We start from the raw sequence: 22,023 nt of genomic DNA, 5'->3' as shown, positions 1-22,023 counted from the left end.
GTGTGAATGTCATTAAAACAGTTAGCTCCATCTTTTGACACTTCTTCCACTCCCATCCTTGCACGCTACACCGCTACAACAAAAATGACGGGGAGAAGACGCTGCCGAAGGTGAGCCACGTAAATAAGACCGCCCACAAAACGGCGCATCCTAAAGCGACTGTCAGAAAGCAGCTTGAGGATGATCTGTAAAACATAATCTATGCAACATTTTGACCAAAGAACCACCATTACATGTTATGTAGACCACAAGGAAATGTTTTACATTTAGAAAAAAATAATACTAATATGACTCCTTTAACGCGGCCTATAATCCGGTGCGCCTAATATATGAAAAAAGATCAAAAATAGACCATTCATCGGCAGGGCGCCTTATAATCCGGTGCGCCCTATGGTCCGGAAAATACGGTATTTCTATACCTTGTATTTTCTCATCTTCCTGCCAGCTTCATTGCTCTGCTCCAACCGTGAATAGTTGTATTTTAGTTGGCCCTTTTCACTATACCTTTTTGTTTTTTCCCCGTTTCCTTGTTACCTGAGAGTATTCTGATGTTTTCTCTAGCCTGTGTTAATGGTCAATCTTAAGAACGCTCTTTATGAGAAACCATTAAAAGACTTAGTTTTTTGCTGTAATTTAAAAAACAATGTTACGAAGGAGCTTGTTACAGTATAGCTCGGTTGGTAGCGTGGCCGTGCCAGCAAGTTGAGGGTTCCAGGTTCAATCCCCGCTTCCGCCATCCTAGTCACTGCCGTTGTGTCCTTGGGCAAGACACTTTACCCACCTGCTCCCAGTGCCACCCACACTGCTTTAAATGTAACTTAGATATTGGGTTTCCCTATGTAAAGCGCTTTGAGTCACTAGAGAAAAGCGCTATATAAATATAATTGACAATTCACTCACAGATCTACAACAACATGTGAGTTGTCTCTAAGTAGCAACAACTAACTTTCACACCGTTTTGTTTGCCATTAACTTTGGGACAGGACATTTTCCACAGGGGACATGCTTCAGTGAGTTGCACCAACATTTAACGTGATAACCTTGCTTGTGCAAGGAACAGAGGACAAACCTTTTTAAGTGACTTTTAAGTGGTTTATGGTGTGTGTGTGTGTGTTATCTCCTTTTATCATGCCTCTGTAGACATTTCTGTCGCTACACTCCACACAGAGAAAGGAGCATGTGGGCTCTTCTGTGTGAGCACACCTGCGTAGCATCTGTCCCTTCTTGACTTGGTAGGATTACTGTGCATACCTTTTTGTTTATGCACATTATAAAAGACAGAGAGTATGTACAATGAAAGCTGTGATTTGCCTTTACCTTATCCAAGTACGTGTAGCTCCAAGTCTTTCCATCAGCAAACACTCTAGAAATGATTCTGCCTTGACTGTCGTAATCCCACTTCTCAATGGTTGGACCCCTCTGCAGGCCAGTCACCTGTCCCGTACTGCAGACATACAAAAACACACCCGTCATGACAGTAAATATACCGCATCAGATATTTTGCACATTGTCTTTGAAATCTCTGTTTATTTACATGGAGCCTTGGACACAACATGACTGTTTTATTTCAGTGACCTGTATTAGGGCTGGGCAATATATCAGGTTTGAAAGATACATCTGTATATTTTTAAACATGAATAAGAAAATATCGTAATATCGATATAATTTATTTCACGTTAAAATGTCCAAACCCCGCTTATTTGGTGTGTTCCTTGTTCTCCCCCGCTTCCCATTCCTTCCAAGATGTGCTTGCACGTATAAGAACATCCATGATTGGTTGGTTGTTTACTTATGATGAGTCACCATTGGTTGAGATTAGGGCAAAACATTAGGGACAGGCCAATCAGAGGCAAGATAGGGCGGGTCATGGAACCAGGAAGAGAAATCACAACAGACATCCCAAATGACGACGAGAGAGTCGTAGAAGAGAAGAGGGAATTTTCAAGTGATTTATATATTAAAAAAACTAGTGGACAATGGCGGAGGGATTCTCTTCTTTCGATTTTTCTTTTAGCGTTGTAGACCACGTCCAGGAAACCCACAATGTGTCTAATTGGCCACATTTGGACAAATGTATGCGTCTGGATAAAACATTCATTTGAGTTGTTTACCATTAGAGCCCAAATCAAAACTGTTCTCCAGTTGCCAAGCCGGGCATATTTCGCACGAGAAAAGCTGCTAAAAAATGTATGCCGAAGTGAAGAAGATCATAGCCGCACAATTAAGTCAAGTCACTTACTTGGCGCTGACCAGAACCGTACGTGTGTGACAGTCCATTACATTAAAAAGTGCCTGCCTGCAAATACATTTTTTATCTGAGTTTGATACATTTTGTATTATTTGCACATGTATGTTATTTATTTTACGTAAAAAGAATATGTTTCTATTTAATTTATGTTATGCAATTCTGTGCTACTTAAACAGTTTATTGTCTGTGCTGTTAATAATACCCATCTTGACTAGCTGGGTTAATAAAAGTGCCACTGACTGTTTGCAGTACAGTTGTCATTCTATTCAATTTCAATGAAGAAAAATGAACATCTTTATATGTATACTTTCACCGGAAAATATATCAAGATATATATCGCAGTGTTTCCCACACATTCATTTATTTGTGGCGGACCACCACAAAAGAATTACGTCCGCCACAAATAGATTTTTTATTTTTTATTTTTTTTTGTCCTGTCCAGCTTCTCAGGCAAATCATATAGTTGATGTAGATGCCCATATAGGCTGTTCAGATTTACTTTACAAAAGAGAAGAGTAGGATACTTCTCTTGTTGCCTTATTTGTATTTGACCACTACTGTTTTCTGTTTATTTGTTACTGACTGTGGCAGGACACCTCTGCCTCTGTTTCACTTTATGTTGCTGGTAAATAATATGGTTGTAGTAGTAGGCTAAAGTTAAATTAATTTAGTATGCACTAATTAAAGGGGCAGAGCTTTGAGAGACATTTTAGCTTTTATAATTTATAAGATATATTTTTTGTAAGAACCAAAATTAATAAATATATTTCAGTGAATAACTTATTGTTCAAATCTGTATATAAATATGTACATAAAGTGTTGTAATTATATTGTAAAATGGATGGATGGACGTTTAAAACAAAGCTGTTATTATTAATTAGTAAGTATACATTTTTTGAGCCTTTTTAGAGAAAATCATATCATTGTAGTAAATAATGCAAATTACTCTGATGTCATGGTGACCACGCCCATAGCCACGCCCCCACCGCCACAGGTATCTTGGCAGTTTATGGGAAACACTGTATCGAATATCGAGTTTAGTACAAATATATCGAGATATACTGTACTTTTTTGTCCATATCGCCCAGCCCTAATGTCCTGTATGTTATGCATCTACCAGCAAGTTAACAACTTCATTACTGGTGTTCTGTTGTTAATAAATGTTTGTATACATTAAATAATGTCACACATTTCTAATGACACATGCCAAAAAGCTGAGTTTTACCCTTTCCTACCCAAACAGCAAATGGCATTTTTCTGAAAATCTTCACCCTGTTCAGAGTTTTCCAAAAGCTTTGTTTTTAAAGACTGAACCTTACAATCATTTTCAAGGAGGCGCTATACTAATTTTCCAATTTTTCAGACTAAACCTTGAATTATGCTATGGCGGCTCGCTTTTGGAGCAACATGTACAATAAAAGGGACAGATGTTTTACATGGATTAGTTGCAGCGCCAACAGAATGTTGCTTCAGCCACCACAGTTGTGGTCTCTCACTCTCAGGAAGTCTTCTTGCAGAAAATTGCATATCGTGCTCAACCCAGACAGAGTGCTATAATAGTGAGTACACAAGAGCCTAATCTAGGTTTTATATATGTGTTTAAAATGTTGTACTCTTGCATACATGATGGCGATTTTTTTCATTTTCGGAGAAGCTATGTCAGGCTTGTCACTGTCTTGTCACATTGGTTATGTTCGGGTTTTGTCTGTGCTTGTGTTTTATTTCCTGTCAGCGCTCTTATTTTGGTTCATTTCCTGCACGTCTCCCTGAGCGCTCGTTTCCCTCCATTGTCCCTGATTGGCTGCCTGGCACACCTGGTGATAATTGCCAATCCGGCTACTATTTATGCCTGCCTCGCCCTCCAGTCAGTGCTTGAGGATTGTTGGCGGTTTTTTGGTTTGCTGTTGTCTCCTGGTTTTCTTGTATCTTGAATCCTGTTTCCTGGTTCCTGTTTGTTGTCTCCAGTTTGCCTGTTTCCTGGTTCCTGATTCCCGTCTTCCTGCATTTTCTTTGGACATTAGAATCATGTTTTCCTGTATCAAGCCTGCCATCTCTGCATCTTGGGGTTCGTCACCAGCAAATCGTGACCGGCCACTGCTCTGCTGGTCTCGTATCTTTACAGACAGCTGTTTCATGAACAAAGCATAGTTCGATACCGGATTCTCATATTCATCGAGCTACAGTGTATCCGATACCCACCCCGATGGCTGGGGTGGTAGGCCGCAGCCGACCCTTGACCCCAGACCAATAGAGTAGGCATACTACGGAAGGATGCTGCCAGATCCGAGCGTTTAGGCCAAGAGATGAAAAATGCAGATTTTGCCTGAACGCAACCTTGAGATTTATGGATAATTTTATTAAAAGAAACCACTAGAGTCTGACGTCATTTTAGAAGCTCCTGAAATGTGCAGGGCATTTCAATTGATGGCTTTAGTGTGGAGATAGTCTGACCATTTTTCCATGTCTACCTTAAGATAATTACAAAAATGAACTCATTGCATTTCATAACAATCCAGGAAAAATATGTATTGGGGACCAGATGCTTACCTGGAGTATGTCAGGTTAACAGAGAGCAGCTTGCTGCTTGGGACCCACAACGTTGGATGGCCTTGTGTGTCGTAAATGATCTTCAGTAAGAACTTCCTGTGATCGTCATAGATCTTCTCTGTTCGCAAGGTACGGTCATAATCTACAGACAAAAGATTCCTTCCATTTACCTGAAAGTGGAAAAAACACAAAGACAGGAGATCTTAGCAGATGCAAAGTGAAAAGCAGACAGTTGTTACTGGTACTGAGAAAAGTCCTGGGAATGTTGACAATACAGCAGTAAGAAGCAGTCTTACTCACTTGTCTGAGATTTGACATATAAGGAGAAAAGCAATAGGCTGACTAATCATGACCAAACAGCTTGTGGAAACATCTGCTCGTCTTCAGGTGGCCGAATTATAAAAATCATGTTGCGAACACAAATCAATGCAGGCCACATTATGCACAGTTACTCAACAATCTGTTCACTTTTATTGGATGAGCAAGATTGGTAAGAAAATACATTTAATTATTAAATTAAACCAATTGAAAGACGTTTTTAGGAAAATCGTTCTTTATTTTGCTGGTGACTGTGACACTATACATTAGAAGGCTAAGCTAGCTACACAACAAATCGAACGAACATTGCTCACGTATCATTCACAAATTTCTAACCTACTGTTATTACTTACCATTTCATTGTCTTCTTTATTGCCATAAATAGTAGGCAATGAGCCCACCATTAAAAAAAACCCCTCAATTTATTAGTACATTAAAAGATGCAAGCCAAGTTTCCATGACAACTACTATGTTTTTTTTTTTTTTTTACTCTTGTGTACTGTTTTTCTCACAATAGGTTTTAATGGTCAGCTGAGTTTGAATGCTTTAATGTATATTCATTTGTATTTGATTGAAGAAAATGCATATTTGATCCCAATACAAAACGTGACTTGGTACCTGGTGATAAAAATGTTGTTGGCATACACAGAAGTTGGATGTTTGTTGAACAGTAGTACCTCAGCTTACGAGCTTTAATCGTTCCGCGATGGAGCTCATAATTTGAAAACACTATCTCAAATCAGACCCGCCCATTAAAAATTTAAATCCGTGCTTGGCTCTCCAAAAACAGCTCAATTTTAACACGTACCATACCTAATTTTAGATTGAACATATCGTTTGAAAAACATTAAAATAGAATGTACTACAAACAACTACAGTACTGTTAAGAAATAATGTATTGTTATTGTTCAGCCTTTCCTTGTGAAGCAGACTTTTGTTGGTTGTTCATGTTGCAGACCGACGTCAGAGTAGACAGTCGGTCATATCTATGTATACCAAAGATAATGCTTGACTGTCCAGTTTGTTGAATTAGGAAACAGAACGAACTGAAACACGGCAAACACAGCTGTGGCAGCTTCTCAATATTTCAAAGGCTAAATGTTGGTTATTTGGACGTTTGTGGCTGCACGCCGTGGAGGTTGGCTGCGGCTTCCTGTGACGCGGACTGACGGTGAAGTGCTGTATGCGGACTGGCCGGGTCAGCTAACTGGTAGAACATGTTTTTAAAGGGGTCATATAATTTTATTTTCCATTTTTAAAACACTGCTAATCTGCAAATCTGGTATGATACGCTGGCTAAGGTTAAACTTCTACCAAGTCTTTATCTCTTCAATGCTAAATCCTGGACATATACATGTATATATTGACAATAAAATACTTATTTATTCTTTATCATGTTAATATTTTCACTGCACTGTTGCTATGACCACTTGTAAACAATAGAGGCTTGGGGTGGCTATGTAGTAAGTTACGCTACGAGCTACATCGCGAATGCAATAACTAGACTGGACTGATCCAGTACCAAACACAGTAGACACTGATCCAATTGAAAGACGTTTTTAAGAAAATCATTCTTTATTTTGCTGGTGACTGTGACGCTATACATTAGAAGGCTAAGCTAGCTACACAACATTGCTGTAGTATCATTCAGACATTTCAAACCTACTGTTATTTTTTACCGTTTCATTGTCTTCTCCATTGCCATAAATTGTAGGCAATGAGCCCACCATTAAAACTAGTTTTTCAGTCTTATTTTTAAGGTTTGTAGGTGAAGCAGGACCTTTTTTTTTTTTGGCACACACTCAAAGCAACTTCTTCACAGTTGAAGGCACATTGCCACGAATCATAAAAGTTTAAAGTAAGGCACTTTTTACTTCAGATGAGGCTGAAAGTGTGTGTAATGACTTATGCCGGTTCAAGCAACCAACAACAGAGCATTTTTTTCTATGGGTTTCATTAAGGAACTGTGGTTAAACCGGCTCTACATAAGTTAAAAATGGTTGACTCCCGCAAGGATGTTTGGGTAAATGTCTTCCATGTGTTGTTAATCCGCTGACGTTACAGGTCAGAAAGTGTCACAAATCAGAGTAAATTACAAACATTGTATTATTATTATGGCATTCAATCGATTGTGACTGGAGTAACAAACAAAACAGGTCAGTTGCGATCAATTAAATGCCCTGAGAAGGCAAACTGACTTTTTGGAGGAAGTTTGAAGGAAAGCAAGATTGTTTTATAAATATCTCTGCTATGTCTCCACGGTTTGATTTAAAATTTACAGGACTTTTGCAGATCCCAAATACACATAAGCAGGTACCAATAGGTAAGAAAAGTTAGTTTTGCATAATTGGGCCTCCCTGTGGTTTGTTTCTCTGATTTGGTCGCCTGCTTCTTCTCGTTCGCCCTAACTTTGTAATTTTTGGTGGTTGGAGGGCAGGATTGTGTCAATCTCTGGTTGCGGGCTGTGGACAAACACCGGTGGCGGAAATGTAATACTTACAGCATTACATAAAAAAAGCCCAAAGACGGCTCGTTTTTCAAAAATACTTGTAATTTGAGGTATGGTTGCAAACATCTCAAGAGCCTTCTTACTCACCTTTTTCCATTATCATTCTTACCCCGACAGGTAAAAAATGCTACGTCCAACAATACTCTGAATTTCTGAGTAAGTTTTTTTTATTCTGCTAAGAAATATCACCACTCACCCGAAGCTTTCTTCCAAATACAATGACTTTCCCTCGGGTCTGTTCCTTCCTGAACCTCCACTCCACCAGGTTTTGGCCATTCTCTCCTGGAAGTGTCATGTTTCGTCGGGCTATGGTTGGGTTGGCAGCCCCTGCATTTTCACACAAACTTTAGATTTTACATACATTCTCTAGCTCATGAAGTACCCAATAAAATGGTTTCAGTAGTATATAACTAAACTAATGTTTCTAACATATTAGTTTACATTAGATGGACATTCAATAAGTTAATACCTCTCTTATAGTACAGGGTGTCTAGACACGTGTCATTGACATACATTATACAAAACATTTTTTTAATTAATAATTAACATAAGTAACTAGTTAAAAATTATATTATTAAAAAAATAACAAGCTACTCTATTTTCTTATTAATTAAAATATATACAGTCGTGATCAAAAGTTTACATACACTTGTAAAGAACATAATGTCATGGCTGTCTTGAGTTTCCAATAATTTCTACAACTCTTATTTTTTTGTGATAGAGTGATTGGAGCACATACTTGTTGGTCACAAAAAACATTCATGAAGTTTGCTTCTTTTATGAATTTATTATGGGTCTACTGAAAATGTGACCAAATCTGCTGGGTCAAAAGTATACATACAGCAATGTTAATATTTGCTTACATGTCCCTTGGCAAGTTTCACTGCAATAAGGTGCTTTTGGTAGCCATCCACAAGCTTCTGGTTGAATTTTTGACCACTCCTCTTGACAAAATTGGTGCAGTTCAGCTAAATTTGTTGGTTTTCTGACATGGACTTGTTTCTTCAGCATTGTCCACACGTTTAAGTCAGGACTGTGGGAAGGCCATTCTAAAACCTTAATTCGAGCCTGATTTAGCCATTCCTTTACCACTTTTGACGTGTGTTTGGGGTCATTATCCTGTTGGAACACCCAACTGTGCCCAAGACCCAACCTCCAGGCTGATGATTTTAGGTTGTCCTGAAGAATTTGGAGGTAATTCTCCTTTTTCATTGTCCCATTTACTCTCTGTAAAGCACAGAGCATAATACTACCACCACCATGCTTGACGGTAGGATGGTGTTCCTGGGATTAAAGGCCTCACCTTTTCTCCTCCAAACATATTGCTGGGTATTGTGGCCAAATAGCTAAATTTTTGTTTCATCTGACCACACAACTTTCCTCCAGAAGGTCTAATCTTTGTCCATGTGATGTCAGAAATTCATAAAAGAACCAAACTTCATGAATGTTTTTTGTGACCAATCACTCTATCACAAAAAAATAGGAGTTGTAGAAATAATTGGAAACAGCCATGACATTATGTTCTTTACAAGTGTATGTAAACTTTTGACCAATATTGTAACTAATTTAAAAAATAATAATAAAAAAAACACAGAAATATATGCACTGTATAGTGTATATGTAACCCTATATTATGATATAATGTATAATAAAAATATATGAACAATAACAAAATCATTTAAAAGATATGTAAAGTGATTACTGTACTGTATATTAGACTGTCTGATACATACACTACCGTTCAAAAGTTTGGGGTCACATTGAAATGTCCTTATTTTTGAAGGAAAAGCACTGTACTTTTCAATGAAGATAACTTTAAACTAGTCTTAACTTTAAAGAAATACACTCTATACATTGCTAATGTGGTAAATGACTATTCTAGCTGCAAGTGTCTGGTTTTTGGTGCAATATCTACATAGGTGTATAGAGGCCCATTTCAAGCAACTATCACTCCAGTGTTCTAATGGTACAATGTGTTTGCTCATTGGCTCAGAAGGCTAATTGATGATTAGAAAACCCTTGTGCAATCATGTTCACACATCTGAAAACAGTTTAGCTCGTTACAGAAGCTACAAAACTGACCTTCCTTTGAGCAGATTGAGTTTCTGGAGCATCACATTTGTGGGGTCAATTAAACGCTCAAAATGGCCAGAAAAAGAGAACTTTCATCTGAAACTCGACAGTCTATTCTTGTTCTTAGAAATGAAGGCTATTCCACAAAATTGTTTGGGTGACCCCAAACTTTTGAACGGTAGTGTAGATGATAACACAGTAAACATGTCCAAAGTGCCAATATTTGGTATAAGTACCATCGTTAAGACATACATCTTCAATGATTTTCTAATCAAGAATTGGGAATCAACAGTACAAAAATGAATTTTTATAAATGTGTGTTTGGAACCATACCTGCCAGAATATGAGGCTCTGTCTGATAGTGTGTATCCATCCCATTGGCGTAGATGACCCTGAGAGAATGGTCCTTACCCACTTGGTAACTGTTACGCAGCTGGTCTGTGAAGGGGTGGGCGTGTTTAGGGGGAGGCAGAGGGAGGACAATGACATGTGATTACCATAGGAAAAAGCTGCACATTTCTTAAAATAAAAATAGAAAACAATGAAGGCATTGAAAATATGGAGGCGATATGATGCTAATGAACTCGGAGGAGAGAAAAACGTTTAAGTTGTGTGACACGTGTGAACCTGCTAATAGAGCACAGCACAAAGCAGGTATTCACATTGTCTTTTATGTGGGTTTCCCTTGGCCTCACACGACTAATGGCCACTAACGTCTGTGTGTGTGTGTGTGTGTGTGTGTGTGTGTGTGTGTGCGTGTGTGTGTGTGTGTGTGTGTAAATGAGGCAGCACAGATGAATACACAGTAGACAATTACTAGTTGTGAATGCGGGAACTATCATTTGTGATGATAGCAGAATAAAAACATTCAAATGCATGTTAGGATTTTTGTAGCAAGCTACTATCATTTTTAATTCAGAGTGTCTAGAAATGGCACATTTCGTAGTCTAGCCATTTTTTTTGGCCACTTTCGACTTTTCCCTGTCAGCCCTGAAAATGAATTAAAGATAGTGAAGTTGACACTTTGTGTGAATCGTAAATAGAAACAGAATACAATGATTTGCAAACCCTTTTCAACTTATATTCAATTGAATAGACTGCAAAGACAAGATATTTAATGTTTGAACTGAGAAACCTACATTTTTTTTTTGCAAATAATCATTAACTTAGAATTTAATGGCAGCAACACATTGCAAAGAAGTTGGCACATGGGCCTTTCCTTTTAACAACACCCAGTAAACGTTTGGGAACTGAGGAGACCAATTTATAAGCTTTTCAGGTGGAATTATTTCCCATTCTTGCTTGATGTACAGCTTAAGTTGTTCAACAGTCCGGGGTCTCCGTTGTGGTATTTTAGGCTTCATAATGCGCCACACGTTTTCAATGGGAGACAGGTCTGGACTACAGGCAGGCCAGTCTAGTACCCGCACTCTTTTACTATGAAGCCACGCTGTTGTAACACGTGGCTTGGCATTGTCTTGCTGAAATAAGCAGGGGCGTCCATGATAACGTTGCTTGCATGGCAACATATGTTGCTCCAAAACCTGTATGTACCTTTCAGCATTAATGGTGCCTTCACAGATGTGTAAGTTACCCATGCCTTGGGCACTAATACACCCCCATACCATCACAGATGCTGGCTTTTGAACTTTGTGCCTAGAACAATCCGGATGGTTCTTTTCTTCTTTGTTCCAGAGTACACAGTTTCCAAAAACAATTTGAAATGTGGACTCGTCAGAAAACAGAACACTTTTCCATCTTAGATGAGCTCGGGCGTTTCTGGGTGTTGTTGATAAATGGCTTTTGTTTTGCATAGGAGAGTTTTAACTTGCACTTACAAATTCTCTGAACCTTTTGAGGATATTACGGACCGTAGATGGTGAAATCCCTAAATTCCTTGCAATAGCTCGTTGAGAGATGTTGTTCTTAGACTGTTTGACAATTTGCTCACGCATTTGTTCACAAAGTGGTGACCCTCGCCCCATCCTTGTTTGTGAAAGACTGAACATTTCATGGAAGCTGCTTTTATACCCAATCATGGCACCCAATTGTTCCCAATTAGCCTGTTCACCTGTGAAATGTTCCAAATAAGTGTTTGATGAGCATTCCTCAACTTTCTCAGTCTTTTTTGCAACTTGTGCCAGCTTTTTTGAAACATGTTGCAGGCATCAAATTCCAAATGAGCTAATATTTGCCAAAAATAACGTTTTCCAGTTTCAAACATTAAGTATCTTGTCTTTGCAGTCTATTCAATTGAATATAGGTTGAAAAGGATTTGCAAATCATTGTATTCTGTTTTTATTTACGGTTTACACAACGTGCCAACTTCACTGGTTTTGGGGTTTGTATTATTTTACGCCAGGGGTATCCAAACTTCTTCCATCGAGGGCCGCATACATAAAACTTGAAGAATGAGGGGTTACACTTTAATACATTTTGTACATTAAAGATGCTAAAACCAATCTAATGAAGGTCAACCTATGCTAAAATATCTGATCATGCATCCACATCTTAGCTTTAAAATATAGCTGACAAAGTAAATGTATCAATTAATTTCATTTTTACAATATGCCAAGGGCTTAATGGGAGGAGGAAGTCTCAACAGCACTACACTGCTTCATTATTAGTCCATTTTATAGTAGAATATCCTTTCCCGCATCCAAGAACACCATCTTTATCCTTGATGATGGTCGCAAGTGTTTCGAGTGGCTTTTTAGTTGTCGTTTTCCCACTTTCTTAACATTTTACAAAGTCAAATCTAGCCTCGCATTTCCCTCGACTTACTTTGTCTTTAACACGATACCCCCTACCCGATGCTTCGGAGAAACATTGAAGTAAAAAAAGTTGGGATGTTCCGATCAGGGTTTTGTGCTGCCATTTCAGATACCATGAGTGAGATCAGCTGATACTGACAACAATCACCTCTTCCTCCTATACGGGAAATTGCAAAAAGCCGCTGCCTGACCAGGGCTCAAAAAATCTGTAAAGACTCCCCCCCCCCCCCCCCCACTAAGGACTGTTTTCACTGCTGGACTCTAGAAAGAGATTCCACAGCCTCCGTAGCAGAACCTCCGGGTTCTGAAACAGCTTCTTCCCTCAGGCCGTAAGACTCTTGAACGCATCATAATAATTCCCGCAATTCCCCCCAAAAACGGATTAACTCGCTGGAATATAAAGACAATATAACATACATCCATAAACGTGGATGCATATGCAAAAGTGCAATATATTTATCTGTACAGTAATCCAACGATTTATATCTGCACCTTATTGTTCCTTTATCATGCACTACAAAGAGCTAATGCAACAAAATATCGTTCTCATCTGTACTGTAAAGTTCAAATTTTAAAGACAATAAAGGAAGTCTAAGGCTAAGTCTAAGTTTTAACTGTAATTGTTTAATTGTATTTATAGTGAGTGCTATTGTCAATATAACAATATGTACACAATATTTAAACTAGTTCCTTATTCTCTTTTATTACATAGAATTATTTGATCAAAATAAAGTCAATAGTACAAAATAACTAAACAAAATAAAAATATAGATATTTTTCCCTTACAGTCCTTCTGTGTCCAGGGAACTATTCAATGAATTTGTAATTAACAAAAACGTCAAAACCATTAATTTGGGAAAATACAAATATCGTATCATATACTGATAAAACGTTATCAACACGACCAATATATGGATCGATCCGCCCTCCCCTTACTTGTCCACCTGGCCGCTACACACCAACAGAGCACCATTGTTATTCTCTCTTGAGACCAGTGGCTTTTAACCTGGGTTTGATCGAACTCCAGGGGTTCAGTGGGTCAGTCTCATGGGTTCAGTGGAGGTGAAGATACACACCCGACACAATGGCCATCATTGGCTGCTACATCGCTTGGCCTATCTGTGCCGCAGGGAATTTGGTGCGCTCACTAGTCAAATTGTGACTGTTGTGATGATACGCCTTGTGATTTATTTCTCTTCATATATTAAGCAAACCTCCATGTCTGGGGGAAGAGCGAGACACCTTCCTGTCTTCTGTGTTCTGGAAGAGGCTCTCTAGAACAGTGTTTTTCAACCTTTTTTGAGCCAAGGCACATTTTCTCCGTTGAAAAAATGCGGAGGCACACCACCAGCAGAAATCATTAAAAAACGAAACTCAGTTGACAGTAAAAAATCGTTGTCGCAATTATTGGATATGACTTTAAAGCATAACCAAGCATGCATCACTATAGCTCTTGTCTCAAAGTAGGTGTACTGTCACCACCTGTCACATCACACCCTGACTTATTTTGAGTTTATTGCTGTTTTCCTGTGTGTAGTGTTTTACTTCTTGTCTTGCGCTCCTATTTTGGTGGCCTTTTCTCTTTTTTTGTTGTTGTATTTTCATGTAGCAGTTTCATGTCTTCCTTTAAGCGATATTTCCCGCATCTACTTTGTTTTAGCAATCAAGAATATTTCAGTTGTTTTTATCCTTCTTTGTGGGGACATGTCATGTCATGTTCGGATGTACATTGTGGACGCTGTCTTTGCTCCACAGTAAGTCTTTGCTGTCGTCCAGCATTCTTGTTTTTGTTTACTTTGTAGCCAGTTCAGTTTTAGTTGCGTTCTGCATAGCCTTCCCTAAGCTTCAATGCCTTTTCTTAGGGGCACTCACCTTTTGTTTATTTTTTATTTAAGCATTAGATACCTTTTTACCTGCACGCTGCCTCCCGGTGTTTCCCACATCTACAAAGCAATTAGCTACCTGCTGCCACCTACTGATATGGAAGAGTATTACACGGTTACTCTGCCGAGCTCTAGACAGCACCGACACTCAACAACACATCATTTGCAGACTATAATTACTGGTTTGCAAAAACTATTTTTAACTCAAATAGGTGAAATTAGATAATCTCCCACGGCACACCAGACTGTATCTCACGGCACACTAGTGTGCCACGGCACAGTGGTTGAAAAACACTGCTCTAGAACATCTCCTCAGCTGCTGCCCAAAGGCCCTGGCGGATGGTCGCTATCGTAAGGCAATTGCTGAGAGCGTAGCCTCAGCCATTAGCACCAACAAGCAACATCATGCATCAAAGAAGACAGTCCCCTTCATCAAAGCTGGAGAGAAACCCCGAGCACTACATTTAACAACAGGCCTCCTCCACACGGCATCTGACTGGCATCTGCAAGTCGACCTAGGAAAGCAGCTGAGGTTCCCCCAACACATTGCAACAACAACAACTCTCCTTCCAGACATGATCATTACGTCTGAGGCTTCAAGACACCTGATCATTCTGGAACTTACGGTGCCTTGGGAAGAACGTATTGAGGAAGCCAATGAGAGGAAATGCGCTAAGTACCAGGAACTGGTGGAGGAGTGCAGGAAGAGAAGTTGCTTGTAGGGGTTTTGCAGGACGCTCTCTGAGTCGCTTGGGCATTGTAGGGGCAGCAAAGAAGAGGGCCATTAAATCTGCAAGCGAAGCCGCAGAAAAGGCCACACGGTGGCTTTGGATTAAGAGGGCTGATTCGTGGACTGCTACGGGGACGCAAGTCGGGACTTGATCAACCCCGGCCGGGTCACCTGGGCGAGGGTGTATGATGTTGCGAGACCCGGAACACCCTATGACCCTAGGATACATCAATGAGGATGTGTCCCAGTGCATCCTAGAGATGTTTCTTGTACAGTCCTTGATACAATGTCGAGCAAAAAAAAAAGAAGAAAAGTGGTCGGACTAATACGTACAATATGGATTTACATGTATAACGGCGTGTGATGGGAGTCAGCATCCTATCTGCATGATTTGCAATGCCAAGTTGAGCAATTCAAGTCTAGCACCAGCAAAACTAAGGGAACTCTTCCTTAAAGGCCTACTGAAAGCCACTACTACCAACCACGCAGTCTGATAGTTTATACATCAATGATGAAATCTTAACATTGCAACACATGCCAATACGGCCGGGTTAACTTATAAAGTGCAATTTTAAATTTCCCGCTAAACTTCCGGTTGAAAACGTCTATGTATGATGACGTATGCGCGTGACGTCAATCGTTGAAACGGAAGTATTCGGACACATTGTATCCAATACAAAAAGCTCGGTTTTCATCGCAAAATTCCACAGTATTCTGGACATCTGTGTTGGTGAATCTTTTGCAATTTGTAGGTGGGATCGGTGTATTAGCGGCTGGCTGCAGCAACACAACCAGGAGGACTTTGACTTGGATAGCAGACGCGCTATCCGACGCTAGCCGCCGACCGCATTGATGATCGGGTGAAGTCCTTCCTCGCTCCGTCGATCGCTGGAACGCAGGTGAGCATGGGTGTTGATGAGCAGATGAGGGCTGGCGTAGGTGGATAGCTAATGTTTTTAGCATAGCTCTGTGAGGTCCCGTTGCTAAGTTAGCTTCAATGGTCGTTAGCAACAGCATTGTTAAGCTTCGCCAGGCTGGAAAGCATTAACCATGTAGTTACATGTCCATGGTTTAATAATATTGTTGATTTTTCTGTCTATCCTTCCAGTCAGGGGTTTATTTCTTTTGTTTCTATCTGCAGTTAAGCCCGATGCTATCACGTTAGCTCCGTAGCTAAAGTGCTTCGCCGATGTATTGTCGTGGAGATAAAAGTCACTGTGAATGTCCATTTCGCGTTCTCGACTCTCATTTTCAAGAGGATATAGTATCTGAGGTGGTTTAAAATACAAATCCGTGATCCACAATAGAAAAAGGAAAGAGTGTGGAATCCAATGAGCCAGCTTGTACCTAAGTTACGGTCAGAGCGAAAAAAGATGCGTCCTGCACTGCACTCTAATCCTTCACTCTCACGTTCCTCATCCACGAATCTTTCGTCCTGGCTCAAATTAATGGGGCAATCGTCACTTTCTCGGTCCGAATCGCTCTCGCTGCTGGTGTAAACAATGTGCAAATATGAGGGGCCCTTCAACCTGCGACGTCACGCTAATTCCGGTACAGGCAAGGCTATTTTATCAGCGACCAAAACTTTATCGCCAATGTTCTCTACTAAATCCTTTCAGCAAAAATATGGCAATATCGCAAAATGATCAAGTATGACACATAGAATGGATCTGCTATCCCCGTTTAAATAAGAAAGTTTCATTTCAGTAGGCCTTTAAGCTTCATGCAAATGGGAAATACAAGAACACAACGCTTGCTGAATTCAAGGTGAAGAGAGCCAGATTCGATGAAAAGGCTACCCTACCTGTTCTTGGCTTTGTACCCATGGACAAACCAAATCTCACAGCAGCATACTAAGCTGCTTACCTGATCACAAAGCAGAAAAAACCACACACCAACGGTGAAACACATAAAATCAGCTGTGTTGATGACACCATCAGCGACGGAATAGAGGACATTAGCGAAGACATCATGGCTGAAGTAGTTGCAGATCTGATTTCAAGCCCTGCAAAATTCAGACTCCAACTCGACGAGACCACAGCTTGCTGTGTTCATGGCTATGTGAAAGATGACGTGATAAAGGAAGATTTAAATTTTATTTTGTAAGCCTCTTACAGCAACAACTAAGGCAGCCTATGTGAAGAAACTTGTGGATGACAATCTTTCATGAGATATGATTTCCGCAGTTTGTTCAGACGGAGCTCGTCATGCTGGGAATTACATCTGGTTTTGGTGCGCTCGTGACAGCCGATCCATCACACATCATTGTTACGCATTATATTCTGCACGGGCATGCGTTGGCAACAAAAGCCTTGCCTCCGAAACTGGCAGAAGTATTCAAATTTGTAGTGGAATATGTGAACTATGCTCTGAGGCATTGCATCTTCTGTAAGTTATGTAAAGAAATGGGCTCTGAATTTGAGCCACTTCTGTACCAGTCTAACGTTCTGTGGTTTTATCCCAGGGACAGGTGCTCAATTATGTTTTGCCATCTGTGTGGAATTAGCCCTGTTTTTGCAAGAGCACCGACGGTGTCATGCAGATTGCTTGAAAAAGTTAAATCTCATTTTGGCGTAAGTGGCTGATATCTACGCAACTCTCAAACATCTCAATTAGCAGACGCAAGCGGGTGGGTGGCGTCAATGCCATCGAAGCAGAGGAATACCTGAAGGCTATTCAAAAACATACTACTGATGATGGACTTCCGGTAAAGCATGGACGGTGCAGGGCGTACTTCGTGGAAATGGCACTTTTGCTAACTCCAGCCGTCAACTGTATCATACTTTTTACTACCTATGTATGCAGCTTCTTTTTTTGTAAATTGCGCCTGTGAATTCCGGGATGTCTGGCCAAGGAAAATCCGACGAGCCAGACCACTCCAAGCCTTGTGCGTCTCTGGATCCAGATATAATGGAGGACTCTGTCGCAAATTTGCCATTTTCAGGAGCATAAGTCAGAAGTTTGATGGATGCATCCTTGACAATCTTAAATTCATGGTCAGAGGAGCGATAGCAGCTGTTTTGGAACCATTCAAGAGCATACTCTCGTTCCATAGCGAGGCCATCGCTAGCCTGTAGCTCGCTGCTAATGCTAATGCTAACGAGCTGAACGAATTCCGTGCTCGCGTCAACAAGCTAACTGCCACCGTGGATCTCCTCTCTAAAAATGTGATGATCTGTAGGGCCGCACGAGGTGAAATAATATACGAGTGTAGGGCCTCCCTGAGGGCTGTGAGGGCCCCCGTCCGACTGAGTTCACCGCTCAGTTCTTGCAGGATGTGCATAAGCTCGACGGCAAGCCCATATTGGATCGTGCTCACCCTGCACACTTGGCCTGAAGATGGCGAACCTCTTCGGCCGCTTGTAGTACGAGTTAATTTATTTAAAGTCCGGAATCAGGTTCCACGACGGGCGGGTGAGGCTTCTCCCCTATCCTATATGGGCAAGAGGATTTAGTTTTTTCCTAACTTTACACCCTGGCCATGGCTCGGAAATGAGCCGCCTTTGCTTCGGTGAAGAAAAAGCTACATTCATGTTCCAAAGTGAAGTCTGGACTTCTTTTCTCGGCGACGTTGCGGATCACTTTATCCAACGGCCAGACAGAAAGATTTGAGGACCCGGTACTGGCGGCAGACTTTGTGGAGGAAGATATTAAAATGGGAGTTGCACGGGACTCTGTCTAAGAGGCACGCTAACATGCTTGCCGACCGCTGCTGTCAAGGCCTTAAGTACTGCAAATTCCGGGAGTGTAAAATACCTTATCTGGATACTTGTCGGACTTGTCCTTCCTCACTCAGATAGTGTTGCTACTAGGTTTGCTCTGGGCTCGTTTTTGAAAACAGGACTACTATTTGAGTTTGTGGGAGTTTTGCCTTGATTATTGATTTTGTTCTGTGTCACTCAGTATTGTTGCTATGGTTACCCTTTGTTCGTTTTGTCAACTACTACTACTATTTGAGTGTGTATAGTAGCCATTTGCTGATAAGTTGTAACTGTATGGCCTTTTTTTCTTTCTTTCTTGGTTGAACATTTACATTAGTGCACTTCACTTGTCAACGATATTTGCAACACCCACTGTGCAGTTTTTTATTTTATTCTTTCGGACTTTTGTTTTTTCACAGCTGCTTAGTGAAGTAGAGGCGTGGACGTTTTTCTTGTGGCGAGAAGAGGATGCGTGCATCCTGTTCGGAGGGAGGCTTCTGCAGGTGTTTTGGGGTTGGGGTTATTTGTATGTTTTTTCTTTTGTTTACATCAGTCAATGTTAACATTCTATTTATCTATTTATTATTTTCTTTTCTTTTTTTCTTTTCGAGTTCTACCGCAGATTTGCATTCTGTTGTTCTGTTTATTTGATGCTGGCATTTTGCTATGGTATAACCTAATACAACAATGACATCTGGAGGGTGTGGCATTAGGTTCACTAGTTTTAATTGTAATGGACTCAATAATCCTATAAAGCAAAGTAAGGTGTTATAACATCTTAGCCATTGGGACGCCCATGTCATCTTTCTGCAGGAGACTCATCTTAAACCTGCTGACCACTTGACGTTAAGACGAGGATGGGTAGGACAGATCTTTCATTTTTCATTTTTGGGTAAATTGTGGGGCGCTGCTATTCTGTTGCATAAATCTGTTCCTTTTGTCACATTTCTGACTCCAATGGGAGGTATGTTATCGTCGTCACAGGTCCTATTTCAAACACTGCAGTAGTCCTTGTAAATGTGTATGCCCCCAACTATGTCGATGACTCCTTTTTCAAACACCCTTTTCTGAATCTCCATGATTGGTCACTGTATTATTTAAAGGGGAACTGCACTTTTTTTTTTAAATTTTGCCTATTGTTCACAATCATTATGAAAGACATGACGACAGATGGACTTTTTTTTTAATGAATTCTGAATAATAAATACATTCGATCAAAAGTCTGCTTACAATGGAGCCAATGGGAGCCGTTCAATTCTGCCTATAAAGCCCCCCCAAAAACATCCAAACACCTCCATTAGGGTTTTATATACATGATGTAAGTATATATGTAATGTAGTAACGGGCACATTTATAATAACATTTAGTATTTGTATTTTGATCATTGCAGACTTTATAAGAGTGTTACGGCAGGGGGATCGCAGCGTACTGCAAGGTTCGTTCCCCTGGGATGCACTCCGGACAAGATGTGCAGGTAGGAACATGATTTATTCTTCGAAAATCAAAGAAGTACGAAAAACAGAAAAAAGCAAGAGGAAAAACGTGCAGATCGCACCGGAAGCTAAGGCTACCACTTAGCATAGACTAGGAGACAAGAAATACTCACGTAACAGATTGCGTGTAGCAAACAATGAAGCCAGGCCGACTGACCGGCAAAGGCAGGCTTAAATAATGCCTCTGATTAGTGCTCGGGAAACAGGTGAGCGTCCCGAACAGCAATCAGAGACAGGTGGAAATATTAAGCACCCATGGTAACTAAAAACAAACTCAAGGGTGCACAAAAACAGGAACTGAGGAAGTCCAAAATTAACAGAAAATAACAAAACATGATCTGGGCCACGGATCATAACAGAGAGCCAACAAACACGACAAAACATCAGTTACCATTGGAAGTCCGCTGTCATTAAGTTGCTGACTGCTGGGATGTTCATTTATTCCCATTTAGATGAAAAATGTATCATAATGCTGGCGAAGAAACGGGGGGCACACTAGGGCTTTTCGTGTCTTTCTCGCCAGTTCCAGATCCTAAATGGCTGTCGTAGTCTTCCAGCTTGTCGGATTACCTACTCAGACGTCTTCTGTGCAGGTGAGAGGCATGATTTATGATCTACAATAAACTTACAGGGAGCAAGGAAGCAGCAGACCACTCGGTGATGTAAACATAGGGACACAAGCTTGTGATCACAGTGCCGCTATAAATAGTTTTCTGCGTTAGTGCTTATAATAACAATATCACTGATAGTTGGTTAATATTCAAGCCACAACATGTACATAGAGTATTGTTAGCGCGTTTTGAATGGTTATGTATTGGATTTTATGGGCGAAATATTGGCGCTCCCATGGACTACGCTGTAAGCGGACTTTTATTTACGTTTATTTAATATTTAGAATGCATTAAACAAAAATCCATCCGTCGTCATGTAGTTTAGAATGATTATGAACGACTTCCCAAAAAAGTGCAGTTTCCTTTTAATATTAAGAGACTTTAACTGTTGGCTTGATCCCCAGCTTGATCGCTTACTTGCCCACCATCAAGATATGCTAAAGTAATCCAGTCTTTTATGGAGGAATTTTCTGGGGCTTTATGAATCCCAATAAGAAGCAATATTCTTTCTATTCCTACATCCATCAGACCTTCACCCCTATTGATTACTCATTAGTTGATAAAAATTACTTTTATCAATACCTACATGCAAATATGTTGCAATTTTTATGTCAGATCATGCTCCAATTTTAATGGATATACGCTTTAAAAATCTAATAACCACACATCCCCCGTGGCCTCTGAATACACGATTACTCTTAAATGAGGACTTTCTGGACTTTGTTTCGTGTCAAATAGATTTCTTTATACTCTTGAGTAAGACCCCCGGAGTGTCGGCCTCTGTGCTCTGGGAGACGCTGAAGGCGTTCATTAGGATAATCTCTTGCACAAGTTATGACAAAAGACTCAAGAAGAATAAATTGACTAAGCTGACACAAGACAACTCTTACACTGTCTCTCAAAACCACTGGCAAAAGGATTGAACAGAATCCTCTATTTGGAGTAGCACCTTAGTCATCTACCCTCAGCAAATCCAAAAGGAATGTTTTAGCATTCACTACTTTATTGGCAAGAAGACTCCATCCATCCATCCATTTTCTACCGCTTGTCCCTTTTGGGGTCACTGTGTTAAATTGGAAGGCAACAGGGCCTCGTTGCTATCCAACAAAATATGTTATTTATGTTCTCCAACTGGA

At 40.3% G+C, this 22,023-nt stretch overlaps 1 protein-coding gene across 5 annotated transcripts in view; it reads right to left on the bottom strand.

Moving 5' to 3' along the window:
- tenm3 (teneurin transmembrane protein 3) overlaps nucleotides 1-22,023 on the bottom strand; it is a 755,307-nt gene that overhangs the window by 56,018 nt on the left and 677,266 nt on the right. For all 5 annotated transcript variants that reach the window (XM_062033280.1, XM_062033281.1, XM_062033282.1 and 2 more), the window contains 4 exons: nucleotides 10,029-10,133; nucleotides 7,819-7,949; nucleotides 4,796-4,965; nucleotides 1,318-1,444 (listed from right to left, as the gene is read on the bottom strand). In XM_062033280.1, the coding sequence (XP_061889264.1) occupies nucleotides 1,318-1,444; nucleotides 4,796-4,965; nucleotides 7,819-7,949; nucleotides 10,029-10,133 (533 nt within the window). The remainder of the gene's footprint in view (nucleotides 1-1,317; nucleotides 1,445-4,795; nucleotides 4,966-7,818; nucleotides 7,950-10,028; nucleotides 10,134-22,023) is intronic.

Source organism: Entelurus aequoreus, linkage group LG22 (assembly GCF_033978785.1).
Source record: "Entelurus aequoreus isolate RoL-2023_Sb linkage group LG22, RoL_Eaeq_v1.1, whole genome shotgun sequence".
Lineage (NCBI taxonomy): Eukaryota > Metazoa > Chordata > Actinopteri > Syngnathiformes > Syngnathidae > Entelurus > Entelurus aequoreus.
This window is presented reverse-complemented; position numbering and strand designations above follow the sequence as displayed.